The sequence below is a fragment of the Heterodontus francisci genome, chromosome 7 (assembly GCF_036365525.1).
Source record: "Heterodontus francisci isolate sHetFra1 chromosome 7, sHetFra1.hap1, whole genome shotgun sequence".
NCBI lineage: Eukaryota > Metazoa > Chordata > Chondrichthyes > Heterodontiformes > Heterodontidae > Heterodontus > Heterodontus francisci.
The window spans coordinates 83,376,410-83,398,485 of record NC_090377.1 but is presented as its reverse complement, the minus strand read 5'-3'; the positions used below and the strand labels follow the sequence as shown (position 1 = coordinate 83,398,485).

The window sequence follows — 22,076 nt, the reverse complement described above, 5'->3', positions numbered from 1 at the left end:
AGTGAGGAGCCATTTGTATTATGTATGTAAAATGGCATTATTTACATATCATGACATCAGAGGTCACATGTGTAAGGCAAGCCAAAGTGTACAAAAATATTTATCCAAACCTCCCCCTTTTCATAAAAAGAAATGTCTGTTCTTTCTTTTCTTTTCAAATCTGTCTGTCCCGACACAAACGTTTCACACATGATCTTTAAAGCATTCAGATCCCTTTATGGTGCATGTGCAAGTTGTTATTGGCTGTTAGTCTGGCGTCTGCTGGTTCCTTGGGTGATGTTGCTGGTGTTCCTTTTCTGGAGTATGTTGTTGCTGTGGTAAATGTTGCTGCTCATCTGTTGTGCTGGTTGGAGTGCAGTTAACCTCTAGGACTGATGGTCATTCAGTTCCTTGTTCAGTTCAGCCATTTGCTGTGAAGGAGCATCTTCTCCGGTTGAAAGTAGATATCTGCGGTTGCGATGATAGATGTAATCCTTCACCTTCACTTAGTATGATCGAAGTGACAACTTCTTCATGCAAGTCCCAAGTTGCCAAGTGGGCTTATTTTTCTTGAGTGCGTTGAATGTTTGCACTCTGACTGGCTGTCCAACTCTCAGCTCTGGCAACGATTTGGCAGTTTTATCAAAGTGACTTTTGACTTTCTGTCGTTTCATTATGATCTTGTCCCTCACATTTGTTACTACCTCTGGCTTCAGTGGTTTCTTAGCTGTTGGAAGAGTTGTCTGGGTGCGGCATGACATTAGTCACTGGACTACTTCCCATGCCTTCAGTAGGCTGCTCCTCCACTTTGTACACAGCTGTGCCGGATCTAGTAGATTTCTTTATTATCCTTTTGGCAATTTTCATCGTTGCCTCAGCCTTTCCATTTGACTGGGGGTAGTGTGGAGATGATGTGTAGTGCTAAACCACACATCATGAAGCATCTGAATTCTTCGCTCATGAACTGAGGGCCATTGTCACGCATCCCAATGTCGGGAATGCCATGAAGACTGAAGTGTGCTTTCAGGTGTTCTACAATCTCACTGGTAATTGTTGACATCAGTTGTTCTAATTCCCAGTAGTCCAAATGGTAGTCGACTGTGGTGAGATAATCAGTTCCAGTGAGAGTCGAGAGGTCTACTCCAAGTTTCATCCATGGTCTGTATGGGATATTATGAGTCATGAGAGGCTCTTTAGCTTGCTCAGCCTGATATTCATTGCAAACATTGCACTGACTGATGTGGTCCTTAATCTCATGGCTCATGTTTGCCTTCCTCAGACTAGACCCGATTCCTTGATGGCTTGCGTGGATGTGCTTCAGCATCTCTTTTCTCAGCTCTTTAGGGATAATGACCCTAGTCTCTTTGTACAAGATGCCTCCTTGGGCAGTCATTTCATATCTGTTCAGCTTCAGGTTCCTCTGGCGAGCTCTCTCAAACAGTCTCACTAGATTCAAATAATGGTCTACGATGGCATCTTCCATCATATTTCCATATCCATAGACTGGAATCCGCAATTGCTTCCACTCCTGGTAAACCATTGACTATCTCATGCTATGTGTTAGTATTCTTCCAGAGCAGTAGAAATGCCAAACAGCACACACAACAATCTGTACCTCCCAAACGCTGTCCAGAAATTAGTCAGAAAGATGCTGCTTTCATCCAGCTTCAATTGCCAGTATCCATCCTGAGCATCTAAGATAGGAAAGACCTTTGCCTTGGCAAGTTGAGGTAGAATCTCTTTAATGGTTGATATAGGGTAGTGAGATCTCTTCAAAGCTTTATTGAAGTCCTTTGGATCTAAACACACTCTCAACTTTTCAGATTTTTTCACTGCTACCATGTTGCTAATCCAGTCTGTAAGAGTTGTCACCTTCTTGATTACTCCCATCTTTTCAAGCTCCTCTATCTTGTCTTTCAGGCTCGACTTGAGGGCAGCTGGAACTCTCCTCAGAAGATGTTGAGTTGACCTCACGTTCTCATCTACTTCAAGATGATATTCACCAGAAAGGTTCTCAAGACCTGTGAAAACATCGTTGTAATCTGTCAGGATTTGTTCAGTCGTCAATGGCTCGGTGTTATGTGAAACACTGCAAATCTCTTCTGGTACATGGAGACTTACCAGTCCAAGCTTTTGACTTGTTACAGCTGAGATGAGGGGTGTTTGCTTAGTGTCCACTATCTGGAAGTGAAGTTCTTCTTTCTTCCTGTTCCATTGGACTCTCAGCTTGGTTTGTTCTCCTGGGGTGAGCATTGTTCCATCAGAGAGCCTCAACTTTACCCTCGATTGCTCCATATTTGGGTCACCATCTTGTACAATTTCACAAAATCTGCGAAGTTTATGATGTTGCACCAGTGTCTATCTGACACTTCACATCAGCTTGTTGCTCTCCTTCTGCAGTCATCATTCCAAGAGTCACAACCAACTTTCTACCTCAAGACTTTACGGCACCAACATGTTCTAGGTGTAGAGTGATTCATCAGAATCATCATCCGACATCTTTCTATTAATCATATTTCCAGGCTTGTTTTTCTTCTTTCTCACAAAATATTTGCGTGCAAAGTGGTTCAGCTTCTTGCAGTTGGAGCACTGCATTCCCCATGCTGGACCTGCTTCCTTTTCCTTCTTGCAGTGTCCTCCACAGCATTTGCATCCAGTACTCTGGCCTTGATCTTTCTGCTGGCCTTCCTTTTCATCATTGCCTTGTGCTTGGAAGACTTGGACTGCCTCTCAGTATAGTGCACAGCCTCATCAGTTCTCCCATCAATAATCTTCAGCTTTTGATTAGCCACCTCAGAGCTTCTGCACATGTCAATAGCTTTCTTGAGAGTAAGCTTCTCTCAGCCGATGTGTTCTCAGAGTGAGATCTCTTGTTACTAAAACAATCCTAACTCTGATGAGATCATCCTTCAGTTATCCAAATTCCCAAGACTCAGTTAGATGTCTCAGTACAGTCACATACTGATCAATATTCTCCCTCTCTTCCTGACCTCTGGTGTTAAACACATAGCATTCATAAATGACATTAGTAAAGGGTTCAAAGTGAGTCTTCAAGGCCTCCAAAATCTCCCCAGTTTTGCGTTTCTTCTCCTCAGTGTGATCTAGGGTACAATGTAGCTAGTAACAATCCTTCCCCATCAATAACAGAGTCGATGTTCAGGTTTCTTATCCAACTCTGTGGCAATCTTATATGCCACTGAGACTGGAAGAATTGTCAATTCCCCCTCAAATCTCCCTTCATGTCAACAGGAGCAGGTACTGGAAACTTCAAAGCCATAAAAACTTACCCAGCTGAAGATGTCCTGTCAAAAGTTGCCAACAGGAGTTATTTTAAAATCTGATGTTTTGCACATTTGCTGTGTCTTACAGCTAACAAAATCATCTCACATTCCAGCTACTCACTTCTGACACTATTGGCTGGAATTTATGCAGGAGCTGGGGGTCCCAGCATCGGGCTGAAAAGGTGGGGGGGACCCTGCCCCTTGACTTTTCAGACCCTCAGAGTAATCCTCCAGTCTTTTGGGATCAAAGTTAAAGACTTAATAGGGACGGGGATTCCTCCCCCAAGAGTGGCTATCCATTCACAGGACACTGGATGCGATGGCCACTGAGGTAGGTGAGGTGGGGTCACCGGGGCCAGTCCAGAAGGCCCCAGTGAGGGTGTTTGGGGGGGTGGGTGTGCAGTCCAGTTGTGGGGGGGGGGGGTGTTACATTTGTACCCGGAGGGGGTCCTCCGTGGGCCAGAAATTGCCCATGAAGTAGGGACCCCCGCCTCCCCAAAGGCCGCAGGGAGGACGCCTTGTTTTCCAAGGTGTCCTCCCTGCGTGGCCGAGGCCCACCCTGCCACTGGTAAGATCCAAGCAGCAGCAGGATGAGGCCCTTATTTGGGCTCTGGGTGGGAAGGTCGTCATCGACCTATTCTGCTCCCGGCAGAATTGGAACCAGGATTCCTGACAATGGATTCCGTGGTGGGCGATGCTTCCCTGATATTCTGGTAACCACCCCCCGGCCCCCGCCACGAAACCCGCCATCGGGCTGATCACAAAATCCAGCCCTATATTCCATGTGGTGCATAAAATGCCCGAAAGCCTTTATTTACTCATCATGACATCAGAGGTCACGTGTACGGAAAGCCAAAGTGTACAAAAGTATTTATCCAAGTAGTCATGACTGCAGTGTGAAAAAGTAGTATAAAAAGGGAGATTTAAACTCAGTTGCTATTGCAGTGGCACAGGGTTGTCCTTACTGGAGTTGAGAAGCTTTATTTTGTGACGAGAGTGTGTTTGGACTCTTACAAGGAATGTGTGGCAGCTGGCATCCGTGACCACCTCTAGCCATGCCTGCTTGTTCTGTCTCACTGGAGCTCTTCTTCCGGATGGAGGGAAGAGTATAGTTCTCCTGTCCACCACGGCCTCGATCAGGGCCTGAAGGGACAGCTGCCCAAACCACTGTCAGCCCTCTGCTCTCCCTGCTCATCCATTTCCAAAGACAATGACAAACCCAGTCATGGCTGCCGTTTGCCTTTTAAATTATCCCTCTGTACTAAGCTCCCACCTCCTGCCTGCACACTATGCCCCTAATTGAACACCGAACTTGGCTTCAGGCCAATTAGTGGCTGACACTTTGAAAAGTGCATTGTGTCACTGACACTGACGCGGTGTGGAGTCAGGACCCGGAACTGTTCTGGGCATTGGGTTCCCGACCCCGGAATGAAAATTTGGCTCAGAGTGTTCAGCCTGAAGGAGGAACAAAGACTCATCGGATCGGGATAATCCACAGAAACATACCTACCAATTGAACGTACAGTGTCATTCAAGATCATCAGCGAGAAGGTTGAACTTAGGCAACCTTACTCTTTTCATTGACGTATTAAGGGCAACAGGTGGCAACAGAAAAAGAGCTAGTGGGTAGTCCAAATACAACATCCAATTGGCAAGAGTCCTTTTAACCCTAACATCCAGGAAAAGTCTGTACTAAGACTCTACAATGCCAATCATCTAGGTAAATTTGTTCTCAAGTAAAACCTTTACCTTTTGTATGCTTAATCCAACTAATGAATTTTGGAAGCAATTTTTGAATGAACTTGGTGATGTGTAACCTGTGATGTCATTATGCCATGACATAATCAGATTGTGCATTTATATCTGCTTATTGGCACAAGTTTACTGGCCCAAGGTTTTGGACTTATAGTGACACAAAGATACTTGATGGCTTCAGCATCTTATGATGTGTACTGAATTCTGGAACGGGTATCCATTTAAATTTTGGTGATATTATAAATATGGCAATATCAGATTGGCTGTGTTGTACACCTCTCCCAATATTATTTTTTACTGAAGTTAACGGAAACCAAAATCATGAGAAGTGTATAACAGGTGATCGATCCAATATCATCCTGTTTACACTATTTCTGAAAGTTAAAATTAGCCCCATTGTGTCAGCTTTGACTGTTGCCCAGGAGCAAACAAAACGTTACTCCACCATCAAACCACCATTTTGGGGAGATCTGGGTCATAGGTTATGCAGCCATATCAGCTTGGGCTTTGGCAACTGTCAACTATGGGGGTGAATTTCCAAGCAGGCTCTTCCACTCTTCTGGTGTAACTTTGATGGACGTAGCTCAGAAACCTCGAAAAAGATTAACACATTTATCCAGGACTTCTGCAGCTATTCCACTAAAGCTATGGTGGATGAATGTGAGAATCACTGCTGAATTTCATCCCCTATAATTTTTGTACTGCATGCTCCACTTGGGACATAGGAATAATTGAAAAACAAGGGTATTGTTGACCTACAATGTAACTTACAACAGTGTTGTCCAACATACTAGGCACTAGTCACATATGGCTAATTGGATATCCATATGAGGATAATTACATTTCTGAATAGTAAATATAAAATGAGTATGTGATCTCAATAATTATATTCATATAACATGTGCATATTTAACCTTTTGTGTATTTGTTGGTAAAATGGTAGGATGAATAGCAGAATGTGCAAGTGTTTTTGAGCCTTACCTCCTGGGTTACTGAATGGTGATAGGTGTTTGATAATTAAATATACACATCTGAAGTATGTTTATCTGCATTATGCAAGTGTATGTCAGACATTTTTTACAAAAAATCATGCATGAGGCTAAAATGGTGCCTCCATAGCCACATCTGTGGCTTGTCAGCAGTTTCTATTGGAAAATATTGACTTCCACAGTATAAGGCTCAGGGCAAGTTAGATTAATAATTGAAATTCATCACAGGCCAACTGTCTATGACATCCTCATACCAGGGTTAAATATCTGAATAATACATGTGTAAGAATGTGACAATTATATTACTTACACTGATCATTAAAATCATGAATGAAAGTAAACTGATTAAAGGTTTACTTACATCAGGAATTTAAAATTGGACCCATTTCATTTTTAAGTGGAGCACAGTCCAATTGGTAATGAAATATTAAAATAGCTGTTTTCCCATTTTTTGTTTTATTAAAAGTCTGCACTAAACTTCTTTAAAAGTCTGCACTAATCTTTTACTATTTGCTTTAATGATAATTATCTATGTAACAATAATCATTATAATCTGAAATGGCAGTGATTATGAAGTCTAAATAAGGAATGTGTTCAAATCTTTTAACTTTGTTTTGCATTGGTTAAAATACCTGTTTGTAAACCATTCATTAATTTCCTGAGTGATTCCAGAGATGGAGGGCTTGTCTTATGAAGAGAGATTGAACAGTTTAGGCCTTTACTCTCTGGAGTTTAGAAGAATGAGAGGAGATCTAATTGAGGTATATAAGATGATTAAGGGGATTGACAAAGTAGACGTAGAGAGGATGTTTCCTCTGGTGGGGCAATCTAGAACAAGAGGTCACAGGTTTAGGATAAGGGGTAGCAAATTTAAAACAGGGATGAGGAGAAATTTCTTCTCTCAAAGGGTTGTGAATCTGTGGAATTCACTGCCCCAGAGTGCGGTGGATGCCGGGACATTGGGTAAATTTATGGAGGAGATAGACAGATTTTTAATTAGAAATGGGTCGAAGGGTTATGGAGAACGGCCAGGAAAGTGGAGTTGAGGCCGAGATGTGATCGGCCATGATTGTGTATTGAATGGCGGAGCAAGCTCGAGGGGCTGAATTGGCTACTCCTGCTCCTAGTTCTTATGTATTGCAAATAATTTTGTTTTTTATCCCCAAATGTGCTGCCCCCCAAAAAATAGGGTTTGCTTCTCCTCAATTGGCCTAGTTCCAAATCCCTTGCTGGAAATATATTATTGTAATGAGTGGAATGAAGCCTAAAGTTGGCCAGTGCAGACCAGGCTTGAGAACATGCATCCAGTACAGGGCTATGTGACAACTGGTTCAGAAACAATTATGCACTCAAGGTGATGGTATCAGTGGCAGAAGGCACCTTCAATATCCATTCTAATTTAATCTTTCCATTCTAAATTCAGAAGGCACTGAAGTTGGAGAAACCAAATTATCTCTTGGGCTTTTTGACCTCTGCCCTGCTTTCCGGAAGGAATCAACTAAGATAAAAGTACTTTAAGTCAGTCAGAATTAATTACTAAGTTAATTTAGATCCGCTTTTGAATCCAGGTTAAAGTGCCAAAATAATGATGCCAAAGCCACCACTGTGAAATTGAGTCACTGCAGTGTAAATCTAGCAGGTTGATGAACCACCTATTGTCAATTCATTGAAATTTAATTTAGTCACTGCATTCATTGGATGAGAACTAGTTCAATTCAGTTCACAATGGAAATATTTGTTGAGGCAAACTGGGTCAGAAGGGCTCCAGTCAGCTTTAGCAATGGACATACACATGCACAAGCAGAATTTGGATCAGTACCTGAACAGTACCTTTCATAGTTGGAGGTGTGTATACACTCTTCTTTCTCTGTTGAGGCGACATCTCAGCATTCTAGGAATGAAAAATAACACATCAATAGCATTAAATTGATAGGATCACATAGACTGATCAGTTCCTGAGGAATACACTAAGAGAAGTTTTAGAAATTGATGCAATGTATATTGATGCATATTGATAAACCTTTAAAAAAAATGAACTCTCCAAAATGACAGAAATGTGGTTAATGTGGCAACCTATTATCACCAACAGAAGCAACGAACATGCTACCTTAGCTGTTCTTTTAAACATATCCTGTTCTTTACTTGTGATCATACATTATGCCACTATCTGAACATTCTCTTCATCCTCTAAAATGAAAATATATTTTTTATTTGAAACTCTTTTATGAATACATTTAGGGCATGAACACTTCCTAGAAATCCAGTTAGGTGTTTCAAATGCTCTCACATTTTCACTGAAGTTTCCAGAATTAATAGAACTCAGCACAACACTTACCCATAAGGGATCAATATTTTAGCTACTGTTACATGGTAGATTGCAAAATGCTATTACATAATCTTTTATTTCTGAGTCTAGATTTGGAACCATAGGGGAGAAACTGGCTGGATGGTGCCCAATGGGCTGAATTTTATCAGCCCATCATGCGTCCTGGCAGCAGGACTGGATGAGGGTGGCGTTGCCACTCGTCACTTGTGCGGCCTGCTGACAGCGATTATGTGGCGGCCAGCCCAATTGAATGCAAGACGCAGAATGTAGAAGGGCAAGGCACAGGAGCCCTCAATACACAGGTCATCCTCAACAAGATCCACTGCCTCAACTCAAGTGCATAGCAGTGTGTCCGGAGCCTTCACTTCACCAAGCAGGCTGTGTCGTCTGTTACAGCAACTATTGAAGCCATTCAGCAGGGCGTACACAGCACTGCCTGTGGCTATTGAGGTAACTATGGCATTGGATTTCTGATCCACACGGTCATTCCATGCTGCATCACGTAACAACTACAATGTCAGTCAATTTGCATTGTTCTGCATGCAACAGATGTACTCTTCAACCAGGACAAACAATTTCTTCACTTTCCTGATGGAGGCAATCAAGCAAGAGGAGAGTGTTCTGGACTCGTTCAAATTGTTGGTTTCCCAGAAGTCCAGGGGATAATTGGCTACACATTCATTGTCCAGATTATTCATGTAAAGGAAGGGCTTCCACTCTATCAAAGTGGAGCTAATATGTGACCACAGGCTGTGAATAATATGGTCTATGGCCTGTTTCCTGGCCGTTTTCATGATGATTTTGTCCTGTGCCTTCCCTCAATCTTCTCTTTCTTCCAAACATTCCAGCGGGTCAGAGGCTGGCTGCTTGGAGACATGATCACTTGACCTGTAACTCCTGTGAAGAACCTGAGCAAGGAGGCTCAGCGGTACTGCAATCAAAGGCCCTTCAGTACTGCCCCAAGTGGGTCTCCAAATTGTCCTAGTCTTCTTTCATTTCCTGAGAGCCACATTGTGAAGAAGACATGGAGGAGCTTGTTGAAGAGGAAGACCAGGCATCCAAGGAAATGCTGCCAGCTCTGCATCAGCAACTAATCAATAATAGCTTCTGTTGAATTATTCCTCCTTCCAACCTTCCAATAGCCCCTCCAAAGTTCACAGCCAATCCTTATACCTAGCTGAAGGATGCCCTAATCATAAACATGAGCACCAATGCAAAATAAAATGCAGCACAGCAGCAAACTGGTCAATCATGGTTCATTTCAAATTTGTTCACAGTGATGCTTGAAAACTAAAAATCAACCTTGTGCAAATCCCAGGACCTGTCTTCTGTGCTTGTTTGCCTATTCTGATGCTCCTAAGAGGTGCTTCTCCAGTGGCAACAGCATGGGAGGTGAAAGGTTTGAGGACACTTGAGATGACTGTGGTGGGCAACCTTGAAGAGCTATGACCATAGAGGGCCCAGCTGCAGATTACAGTATCTCAGCAGCAGCCAATGTAGCCTGGCTCAGCTGGCTATCTAGCACCAACATGGGCATCAGGGGAGGAAGCGTCCTGTCATCTGAGAGCATGTGCCGCTCCCATGGTCTCAATGCTACCATCATGGGACTACACCTCAGCACTTGTACTACCCTGCACGAGAACAGAATCCAGCACTGAGATGATGCTTTGGAAGCCCCTTCCCAAAGTCTTCATCTTGCTTTGAAAGCCAGAGTAGAGCCAAAATGGCAGACCTCTGAGCTTCTGTCAAAATTGTCGGAGAAGGGGAAGAGAGGGACAGGGGTTAGCAGCTAGTCACAAGGGTAAGCAGAGAGAGACATGTGTGAGCTCAAAGCAGGTCCACTTTGACATGCACAGTGTGTGAGGGAGAGGTTTAATTGAGAAGAGAAAAAAAGGGTAAGATGGTCAAACACCCTGTGAAGCAGGTCCTCTACTTTCTTTGGTTGCAATTCTCCCAACCCACTCCCTGTTCACAATATCCATGGCAGTCTTTCCCAATGTGGAGTGAACATGAGTGCATCAGTTTGTGGGTCAGTGAAACGATATGAAGACATTGCTGTCAGGATAGAATAGAGTTGTATGAAAGATGGCACAGGTGTGAAAAGAAGTGAGGGGCAAGAGGAGAGATGTGAGGACAGGATCAGGTGTAGAGTGTGCCAGTGGCAGGTGAAGGAAATTGACGGAGGTGTGCTGCTGTGATTGGAGCAGACAACTGGTTCAGCCATTCATCACTACAGCTGGCTTAACCACATTAAGGTCCTGCTAACCTCTACCAAAGCTGCTCACTATTCCAGGATCATCCTGGAATGCAAAGATATCCCTCAGCTTCTTTTCTCCACTACAAACCATCTTCTTAAACTCCTCACCCCTGCCTCTTCCACCCTCACCTCCAACAAGTGTGAGGAGCTCATAGAATTCTTCACTTCTTTGATACAGACCATCCAATCAGCTGCCACTACCTCTTCCCTCTCTTCCCCTAGCCCACTGGGCCAAATTTTTTCCAAGGCCCCCTCCCCCCCACTCCCCCCCACCCCACTCTAGCCCTGAACTTACATCTTTCTCTCCTATCTCCCATCATGCTCTGTCTGAGCTCATCCTGTCCATGTGACCCACCTCCTGTTCCCTTGACACTATTCCTACCAAACTGCTGACCATCCAGCTTCCCTTCCCCCATGTTAGCTAATATTGTTAACTGTTTGGTCCTTGGGTACTGTCTTCTTGCCTTCAAATCTGCCATCAGATGAGCAGAAATTTCCTCCATTTAAATATTGGGAAGACTGAAGCCATTGTCTTCGGTCCTGCTCTAGACTCTGTTCCCTTGCTGCTGACTTCATTCCTCTAATTGGCAACATCTGAGACTAAACCAGACTGTTCACAGCCTTGGAGTCATATTTAGTCCCACGATGAGCTTCCAACCACATATACAGGCCATCAATAAGACCGACTATTTCCATCTCCATATCATGCCTTTGTTACCTCCAGACTTGACAATTGCAATGCAGTCCTGGCTGCCCATGTCCTTGCTCATACCAAATCCCGTTCACCTATTGCCCTTGTACCCGCTGACCTACAATGGTTTCCGGTCAAGCAATGCCTTGATTTTAATGTTCTCGTCCTTGTTTTCAAATCCCTCCATGCCTTCACCCCTCTTTACCTTTGTACTGTCCTCTGGCCCCAAAACCCTCAGATATCTGTGCTCATCTAATGCTAGTCTCTTGAACGTACCCGATTTTAAACGCTCCATTGGCACTGTGCCTTCAGCTGCCTAGATCTGAAGATCTGGAATTCCTTCCCTAAACCTCGCCCTCTCTCCTCTCCTTTAAGACACTCTTTAAAACCTCCCTTTTGGACCAAACTTTTGGTCATCTATCCTAATATCTTCTTTTCTGGCTCGGTGCCAAATTTTGTTTGATAATGTTCTTGTAAAGCACGTTGGCACATTTTACTATGTTAAAAGTGCTATATAAATGCAAGCTATTGGTGTTGTTCTTGGAAAAGAGTGATGGAAGGTGGAGCAAGGACGGATTCTGAGTGTTGAAGTAACAGGTGGTGTGGGCTAAGGTGAGAGTAAGAGAGATGTGAGTAGGAATCTTACCTTATCAGCACGAGTGAGATCATTGAATTTTTTCCCATATTGCAACCAGGTCCTGGGTGCAATGCTCCTGGCATTCACCACCTCTGACTGTTGCTGTGCAAATTGCTCAGACACTCTTTCCCACCAGGATGAAATTGCAGCTCCCTCATCCTGATAACCTCACACCAACATTGCTTCCTTAAAGAGGGATATACTTAAATTGGAAGCAGTTCGGAGAAGGTTACTAGGTTGATTCCTGAGATGAATGGGGTTGTCTTATGAGGAAAGTTTGAGCAAGTTGGGCCTATATTCATTGGAATTTAGAAGAATGAGAGGTGATTTTATTGAAACATATAAGATTGTGAGAAAGCTTGACAGGGTAGATGCTGAGATGAAGTTTCCCTTCGTGGGGGTATCTAGAACTATGGGGCACAGTTTAAAAATAAGGGGTCTCCCATTTAAGACAGAGATGAGGAGGAATTTATTCTCCCAGAGGTTCATGAATCTTTGTAATTCTCTTCCCAGAGAGCAGTGGAGACTGGATCATTGAATATATTCAAGTCTGAGTTGGACAGACTTTTGATATACAAGGGAGTCAAGGTTTATAGGGGGTCAGCAGGAAAGTGAAGTTAAGGCCACAATCCTATTTCTTATGTTAACACCTCCAGCACACTGTCACAGAATCAGGGGATCCTTATTGCAGCACCTCTGCTTGTCATTATCTCACAACAGGCAAAGTGCACTTCTCCTTTACGAAGTATAGGCTGACTTTAAATGACAATTAAGTTTATGCCTGCAACCCCCCTCCACAAAAAATCTACAAGCTACCAATCAACAGCACACAAAATGCTGGAAGCTTACTGCCCTTGTTAAAACGAGGCATCCGCTCCAATCTTGCACAAGCCTCTCATTGATATCATCAGCCATGTATTTTCAATGCCTCGCTACTCTAGTGCTTGTTCCCAGCGATTTCCCAATTTCTCTGCCCACGTTTCAGATTCTTGTTATTTTAATCCTAACAGTGTATTCAATTTAAAACCCTTTTATATCCCTAATTTTTCAGTCCTGTGACTTTAGTGTTTTGCTGGTAAATCGCTTTAGAATAAGATGTCACTTCACCTTAAATGAGCATACTCAGATTTGGGCAGTTAACAGCACTGTGAAAGAGGTCTTAAAATAACTGTAGAAATGTTTACATGGAGGCTGTCTTAGAATTTCACAGCTGTTGTTTAATAGTAATAGCAATATTGATCATCCTATTTTTTGTAATTTATGAAGAAGATAGTAAATATATTGTTCAACTTACCTCACCTTGGGGGTTGTTCTCCTTCTTTTCATCTACTTCTGAATCAGAAGATAGAAAAAATAATTTGTAAAATACAGAAATACTCCTTTACAATCAACAGATTTATAACATTGCATGTTTTAATTCATATTTTATTTAATCTAGCTTCTAAATTAATTAATATAGCTTCGATATTTTATTAATATAGCCATGACCTGTAACAACATACAACCAGAACAAATAGCTGGGCTAGGGGATCTGACTAGGTTATTATGAGTGACACTATAGATAATGACTATATTATTGTATTCTGCTGGCTGTCAAAACTGACATATATTTCACTTTGTAACAAAATGAGCTTTAGATTAATCATTTCAAGATAGATCAAAAATGAGGGGGCAATTTTAAAAAACTACTGTTAACATGCAAATGAAGGGACAGGTTCTGATCTGCAATAATCTCATTTACTCAATTCACAGGACATAAAAATGTCAAGTTAAATGAAATTGAATTTGCAGACAGAGGTTGGATAATTTCTACTGCTATATGCTGTCATCAGCTCACTGCTACCTATTGCAGAAAAAGAGCTATGAGCTCCCACCTGTCACCATTAACTGATTGATGAGTTGGAATGTGGTGCTGATTTGCATTCCATATCAGTTCTTAGAAGCATTTCATTACTTGCCTTAGTGTTTGCCAACCTGTGCCTAAATTTTCTAGACATAGATACATGAGGTGTTATTGCTTAAATATCTACTGAAAGCATCGGACACCATTATGAATGGCTGCCTGGAATGGGTTGTTCAATACGACAGCAGATTTCTTGTTGACTCTGCTAAATAGATGTAAAAAGAAATATTGCCCACCTGAAGGACCATTAATACAAATCGGGACTAGTTTCATTTTTAGATGAGTATTTAGCACAGAATAGTCAACAAATAATTAATCAGATGGCTCATCAAACTGCATTTTAGTTGCATATCAGAATCCATTAACGTTAGAATTTGCAAGGTCAAAGTTGAAATTTCAATCAGATCCTTCAAGATTGCAAGATTTTCTATATCAACAAAGAAAACAGTGTCAATTCTTCTCATGACCGTCCCCCACCATAAATTTACATCCTTAGGCTGATCAGCATGAAAATCTGGCCAAGGGAAAAATTATAGTAATTTCTCTCCTCCCACTAGACCATTAGATCTTTTTTGTTCAGTACAATGTCTAAGACACAAACCAATCCATCAGTGTATTTACAAATCTCCAAACCAAGCTACTGAGAAATCCACACAGGGAATGTTTCTCTTTGCTCGATATGGCATGCGTATTGTTTCCCTGTAAGGATTCTCCACTTACCCAAGTCCAGAAAAATTAGCAAGAGCTGTTTTAAAGACCTCCCTTTCTTTTTCAGTTGAAAAGCAGGAGAAATACCCATTTTACATACAATTTACAGCTGCTTCTAGGAGGTAAAGGTCGCAGGTTTGGAAGCTGCTGACAAAGGAGCCTTGATAAGTTGCTGCAGTGCATCTTGTATATGGTACACACTGCTGCCACTGTGTGCCAGTGGTGGAGGGAGTGAATGTTGGAGGTGATGGATGGGGTGCTGATCAAGTGGGCTGCTTTGTCCTGGATGGTGTCAAGCCTCTTGAGTTTTGTTGGAGCTGCACCCATCCAGCCAAGTTTTGCAAGAATGTGTACCAAAATTACAATAGCCAATAACATCCAATTGTATTGATGATTCTCTAATATTTCTCAAACAGCTAATAAGCCTCCGAAACTGGTGTAAATGTCAGACAGTTCATTAATCCAGCTTTGGAGTATACAAGAGTGAAATTAGTCTACACCAGCAGTGTGAAATGGGCTGGTAACGAATTGGCAGCTGATTTTCACCACACCCAATCTTCTTTCCACTGAAGTCCACAGAACGAGTGTTCAAACTCCTTTTGGAGACGTGTTGCTTAGGCTCACTGTCACTTTTACTTGGGTTGAAATTAAGTCAAATGGGAAATGAAAACTGCGCAGTGTACAACAGGCTGTCAATTCGCTATGAACCTGTTTTGTGCATAGACCAATTTCACCCCCATCAACTTCTGTGCAAAATAGCTCAACATAAATTAAGAAACTCAATTTATCAGTGAGGTTGTGCATACAATCAGATTTATTGGGAAGGAAGGAGCATTCAGGTCTACTTTGTCATGCAGTTTTAACACGTCCCAGAATAACCTGGGCCTTTCCAGAAGCAGTAATAGGCAAATATGTGGTTTTTCGCTTTGAGTGTGTTCAGGTTTTCTCTGGATCATATTATCATATTTGCAGCAGGTGCTTGATGAAATTCTGTTATGCAGAGATTAACTGTTAATAATCAGAGTGCAGTCACCATGGTAGAAAGGTGAAAGGGAGATTTTAGCTTTGAGAAGCCACTGTTCAGTGAAGTGCAACTTCATCAACAAAGTTGATGTAGCATTGCCAGCATTCATGAGTTTGTTAATGATTTATTGATTTTGCATGATTGTTTTAATACCCATGATTTACAGGGTTAAGTTAAAACAATTATGCCAAATTGGCAACAAAATCACATTGGTTGCTGCATGATATCTAGGACACTGAAGAGATTAGCCCCTTTTACACTAGTTATTTCCTTGTTGTTCTGGATCATAACCTCAGTGCCAAGTTCACTGTGCTTAAAAATCAGATCATTAATGATGCATTTCACATTAATTTCCTTTGTTAAAAAATAATTTCAATGCTTTGGGTTGACAGGAAGTTGTGCTGGTTGACATAGGCCTCAATTTTAACTCAGGGTGGGGTAGAAGTGATCATTTGAGTAACAGAAAACCACGGGAGTGGTCCCCTGCATAAGGTAGTCCATCTGAGAGATCTGGCTAATTATGAATCATTGGCCCACTCGGCAAATAAGAAGGTTTCCTACTCCAAAGTCTCTATCAGTCTTGATATGGTGAAAACCCATCTAGAAACATTTATCGTCAGATACAAAGATGAACAAAGGTATTTAGCTACAGAACTATTGGTTGTTGTGAATGTGAGACCCTTGCTCTTGCTGATATATATTAATGACCTAGACCATGGTGTACAAAGCACAATTTCAAAACTTGCGAATGATACGAAATTTGGAAGCATTTTGAACTGTGAGGAGGATAGTGTAGAACTTCAAAAGGACATCGACAAGTTGGTGGGATGGGCGGACAAGTGGCAGATGAAGTTCAGTACGGAGAAGTATGAAGTGATTCATTTTGGTAGGAAGAACGGAGAGACAATATAAAATAAAGGGTACAACTCTAAAGGCGGTGCAGGAGCAGAGGGACCTGGGGGTATATGTGCATAAATCTTTGAAGGTGGCAGGAGAGGTTGAGAGAGCGGTTAATAAAGCATACAGTATCCTGGGCTTTATTAATAGAGGCATAGAGTACAAGAGCAAGGAGGTGATGTTAAAGTTGTATAAAACAGTGGTCTGGCCTCAGCTGGAGTATTGCATCCAATGCTGGGTGCCACACTTTAGGAAGGATGTGAAGGTATTGGAGAGAGTGCAGAAAAGATTCATGAAAATGGATCCAAGGATAAGGAACTTCATTCATGAAGATAGATTGGAGAAGTTGGGACTGTTTTCCTTGGAGAAGAGAAGGCTGAGAGGTGATTTGATAGATGTATTCAAAATCATGAGGGGTCTGGAGAGAGGAGATAGAGAGAAACTGTTCCCACTCGTGGAAAGATCGAGAACAAAAGGGCGCAGATTTAAGGTAATTGGCAAAAGAAGCAATGATGACGTGAGGAAAAACTTTCATGCAGCGAGTGGTTAAGGTCTGGAATGCATTGCCTGAGAGTATGGTGGAGGCAGGTTCAATTGAGGCATCCAAAAGGGAATTAGATAGTATCTGAAAAGGAGGAATGTGCAGGGTTACAGGGAGAAGGCAGGGGAATGGCACTATGTGAATTGATCATTCAGAGAGCCAGTGCAGACATGATGCCGAATGGCCGCCTTCTGTGCTATAACAATGCTGTAATTCTTTGATTCTGTGACAGTCAAGCAAATGATGTTAAATCAATTTCTGATTTACAACCCATCAAATAAACATTAGCCGACTTTGGTAATGAAATAGTTCTGTGAAACAAACTGCACAGTGTTCAACAGAACTACAGCTTCAACAATGGTCAACATCTTAATACAAAATGGAAACATAAAACTCATGCCAATTATCTGCTGTGAAAAAAAGAAATACTTGCATTTTCTAGCCCATTTCATGACCTCAGGATGTCCCAAAGGACTTTACAGCCAATGAAATACTTTCAAAGTGGTCACTGTTGTAATGTAGGAAATACAGCAACTGATTTGCACACAGCAAGCTACCACAAACAGCAAAGTGATAATGAACATATAATCTGTTTTTGTGTTGTTGATTGAGAGATAAATATTAGACAAGACACCAGGGATATTGCAACCACCCTTCTTTGAAATAGTGCCATGGGATCTTTTACATCCACCTGAAAGAGCTGACAGGGCCTCGGTTTAACATCTCATCTGAAAGACGACACCTCCAACAGTGCAGCATTCCTTCAGTTATGCGCTGGAGTATCAGCCTACATTTTTGTGCTCAAGGGCTGAATTGTACCTGTTGGATGCACTGGTAACAAAGGAGCCCAGCAGTGTGGGGAACCTTGAAATTTCAGCAACACCTTTCTCAGTTGCTTTTTAATCTAACCACTGCATTAGCATCTGATGTCCGGGTTTCCTGACCAATTATCATGAGCTGTCATGATGTTGACCTGCATAAGTCTATTTCAGCTGAAGCATTTAAAGGGATCCTGCTAGGAAGAAAGTTGAAGAATTGTCCAGGTGGTTCAACTGAGCAAGCCACTGCAGCAATGAACTTACAATATTGCAAGGCAGCACCTTGCTTCACTGATGCCCCCCTGGAACCGATGCTGCAGGCTGTAAGGGCCTGCAGGGAAATCTCTTCCCAGCTGATGGGAGAAAGAAGCCTGCCACAGAGAACAGATAACCCCAGTTATCATTGACAGTTCTAAATCATGTTATTCATCTCCCACAGGCCCACCAAGCGTCCTACAGGAGGTGGTGCAGGCAGAGGGCAAAGATTCCTCAGAGGAGGTCACTCACTCTGAGGATGCACTATCACATGACTTATACAGACTGTCCCCCAGCTCAGATACACACCACCATGGTGGGACCAGCAAGATAGGCAGTTGGGTTTTCATATGGTGTCTCACAGATCACAAATGAGCAAGATCAGGTAGTGGAGACAGGGACTGCAGTGGAGAGTCCCCATGGAGAGCACAGGATGCTCGAAGCTCTACCAACTGGCCACAAATGCTGAGCCATCGAGGCCATCACCAAAGGATAGTTCTGGAGCAGCAACAAAAAATGTGTGAGTTTCTGTCAGTCTTTCCCACTGCACCGTTTACACTTGAACATTGGAGAAGTTCATCTCAAATATGAATGCCATGATGTTGCAGGCCTTCGCACTGACATCGATGTCCATGGAAAGGGCAGCCACCTGCATGCAGCATCAAAAGTGGCAGTCAAACAAGTGCATGCAGGCCCTCACCAATGGTTTGCACACTCCAGAATGCCAGTTTAAATGGAATTGATGGACACCTAGCATTGGACCTACAGTACCTCACTGATATACAGCACAATGCTCTCCAACTCATGGTGGACCATGAGAGTGAAGATGGAGAAAGGGCACATTGAAGTAGAGAATCTGCTCAAAGTGCTTCCACTTCTCACCTATTGCCCACCCCTCACCTCAATTGGAGCTCCTCATGCTGCCTCCTGACCTGATGACCAAGTCTGCCCCTGCCCAGGTACAGGTGGGGCAATCCTTGGCAGGGATCTCACAGCCTCCAAAACCCAGAAGATGTCCGCCATGGATATCTCAGAAGTTATTGCAGGTTGCCTCTACCTCTGCTGAAATCTCACGGGTTGCATCATGTAGAAGTAACAGCAAAAGGAATAGTAAAGAATTTCAGTTGTACATGGGTGTTTAACATCAATGTTAAGCATCTGCTTACTCTTTCTGTAAGATTAAAATTAGTTGTTTGCACCATATTCCCATATGACCCATTTTTGCCTGTGGCCTGGCAAGTGGCCATCTCAACTTGCATTGAATAGAAAGACAAGAGTTAAAGCCAAGAATGGGTCTCTATGACAGGATGCTTTGTTGATTGTAGGACTGCTTTGTGTTAGGAATGGAGGGTGGGTGAGAGAGCAAATAAGTTCAGAATTTGGCTGCATTGCTTCAGTCTAACTAGTATGCCAGAATTAGGCCATCCTGGGCATTCCAGGCAGCTACATGCACTGCTGTTGGTTCCCTCGCCTCATTAAGATCCTCCTTCCCCTCCTCCCCCTCCCATTTCCCAGTTGATATTGGGGTAGTTGAAATTCCCAACTATTATTGACCTATTGTTTTGCACTCAGAAATTTGCCTACATATTTGTTCTTCTATCTCCCTCTCACTGTTTGGGGTCTCTAGTATACTCCTTTGGTCTTTCCTCGCTCCTATAATTTACAAACTTTTAAATCTCAAGCCTGGCATTACTTAACTGCTATTTCTGGATTTATCTTATCTGCATCTTATCTATTTTCCAGATTGGTGGTATGGTGTATTATGAGCTTTGTCTCTTTTAGCCAAGTTTCTCAATCTGATAAAAGAAGCAATAAACTTAACCACCAGTATGAATTAAGTTACATTAGAAATGTTCTTGACCAAACTGTTAACAGATATCCAATTTGCCAAGCAACCCACAGGAAGTATTGTTAGGAACAAACTGAAAATTATCTTTCAAATATGCTTAAGATATGGGGAATATAAGAGGCATGTCATTCTCAGATTTTCAATTAGTCAGCAATTTAGCAGGCAAACAAAGTTGTTCAGCATCTTCAAAATGTAGTATGTAATTTAATTTTACATATTGGTAAAAAGGGCAGGTAGTTCAATAAGGATAGCAGTCTGCTCAACAGAATAATCCTTTAATTTGGGGGTAGAATTTGACAGGAAATCTTTTCAGTAATATTCTGTTTGCACGTTCCAAACACTACACCATGTAGTACAAGTCTTAGATCCAACGTCAGAGCTAAACAGAGCATTTACTTGTCAGTTTTGTAAAAAGTAAATATAATATACTGACAAGTAATTTTGGGGATATAATATCTGCGTAATGGTGGAAACAAAATTGATGTATTGTGTTCTATTTCGAAATACTTGGAACTTGTATGCATGCTGTGTGCAGTTAGATCTGTTGCACACATAGGGCGGAAGCTTTGATTTGAATTATCCCAGCTCCCCATTCTAAGTTAAATGAAACATCGTGGAAAATTCTCTGGGAGCTGCTGCTCCCCACAGGCCCTATCACTTCTGCCATTTTCTGCCAGAATTGATGTTGGATGCACGTCCAAATATGGGCAAACGTATTATAAATACATGTCAATGATGGGAGTACATTATACAACATATTTTTCATCATTCATGCCTTAGCAGCACTGGGCACAAAGGATGCCGGCACATTCCTGACTTTCAATTTTTCTGGAGGCGGAGTGGGATTTAAATTTTCAAGAACAGATCGTTGGTGCATTCACCTGTGTGAATATCCTTTTATCAAACATGAATTTGGGTGACCTATCACATAATTGTTCATGAGAATTCATAAATAAGTGATTCATATGTCCTTCAAAGCTGAAGTTATAAAATTAATACTTATCGCTAGCTATTAAACATTTTCATCTCTGAATTGCCTGCCCAATATAAAACCTGCCCATCAAAATCAATGGGATGAAAATAGGATAGGTTGTATTATGGGCGTGTGATCTGCCCTGCCAGTTACTGACCACAAGGAAGGTGAAAATCACCCAGGGATTTGCTCAGTAAGTGATCCACTCACACAGACCATTAAGATTGTGGGTTGATCGTGCCCTCTGTGCTATGGTAGATGATGTAACCTGGAGTGGTGATAGTGGCACTACAGTTGGCTTCAGCAATCCTGAGTAAAGGAGGAGAGAGATTGGCCAAGATCTCCACTCCTGATCCTTAACTGATGACTTCTATTGAATTTGCTCGTGTGTGAGGGCAAAACTGTGGCAAATGGATTTCAATGTAGGCAAAAGTGAAATCATCCACCTTGGACCGCAAAAGGATATAAGTGTGCTTTCTAAATGGTGAAAAACTAGAAACAGTGGAGGTCCATCGAAATAGATCATTAAATGTCAAAAACAGGTACAAAAATAATCAAAAAGGCTAAAGGAATGCTGGCCTTTATATATAGAGGACTAGAATATAAGGGAGTAGAAGTTGTGCTTCAGCTATACAAAGCCCTGGCTAGACCAAACCTGGAGTACTGATCACCACACCTTAGGAAGGATATATTGAGAATATATTGACCTGGGAGGGCGTGCAGTGTAGATTTCCAAGAAATTAGAATGTTAAGGGGTGATTCAATCGAATTTGTCAAGATATTAAGGGGAAGCTGATAGGATAGATACAGAGAAACTATTTCATAGGAACAGAAGTAGGCCATTCAGTCCATCGAGCCTGCTCTGCCATTCAGTACGATCGTGGCTGATGCCTTTTCCCCACACTACCCCCATATCCCTTTATGTCTCCACATCTCTGTCCTATGTGGCTCCCCCTTATTTTGAAATTGTGTCCCCTGGTTCTAGACTCCCCAACCAGGGGACTTTATCAAAAGGCTGCATTTGCTGACAATGCAGCCACCAGGTAGTGCAGTGCTAGCACATGCGCAAAGGCAACCTCTTCCACTGAACTGTCTGTGACGTTCAGGCAGCTGCCAGGATTAAAGATGGCGCTGCTCAATTTATCACAGAAAAAGAAGACAGAACTCTGGTGGGATACTGCCATTGAAATTTG

The 22,076-nt window shown here is 42.3% G+C and overlaps 1 protein-coding gene across 3 annotated transcripts in view; it reads right to left on the bottom strand.

The window, feature by feature from the left end:
* Positions 1 to 22,076, bottom strand: part of ppp1r1c (protein phosphatase 1, regulatory (inhibitor) subunit 1C) — a 148,994-nt gene that overhangs the window by 70,489 nt on the left and 56,429 nt on the right. For all 3 annotated transcript variants that reach the window (XM_068034585.1, XM_068034587.1, XM_068034586.1), the window contains exons 3-4: positions 13,210 to 13,247; positions 7,835 to 7,895 (exon numbers count right to left, since the gene is read on the bottom strand). In XM_068034585.1, coding sequence (XP_067890686.1) covers positions 7,835 to 7,895; positions 13,210 to 13,247 — 99 coding nt within the window. The remainder of the gene's footprint in view (positions 1 to 7,834; positions 7,896 to 13,209; positions 13,248 to 22,076) is intronic.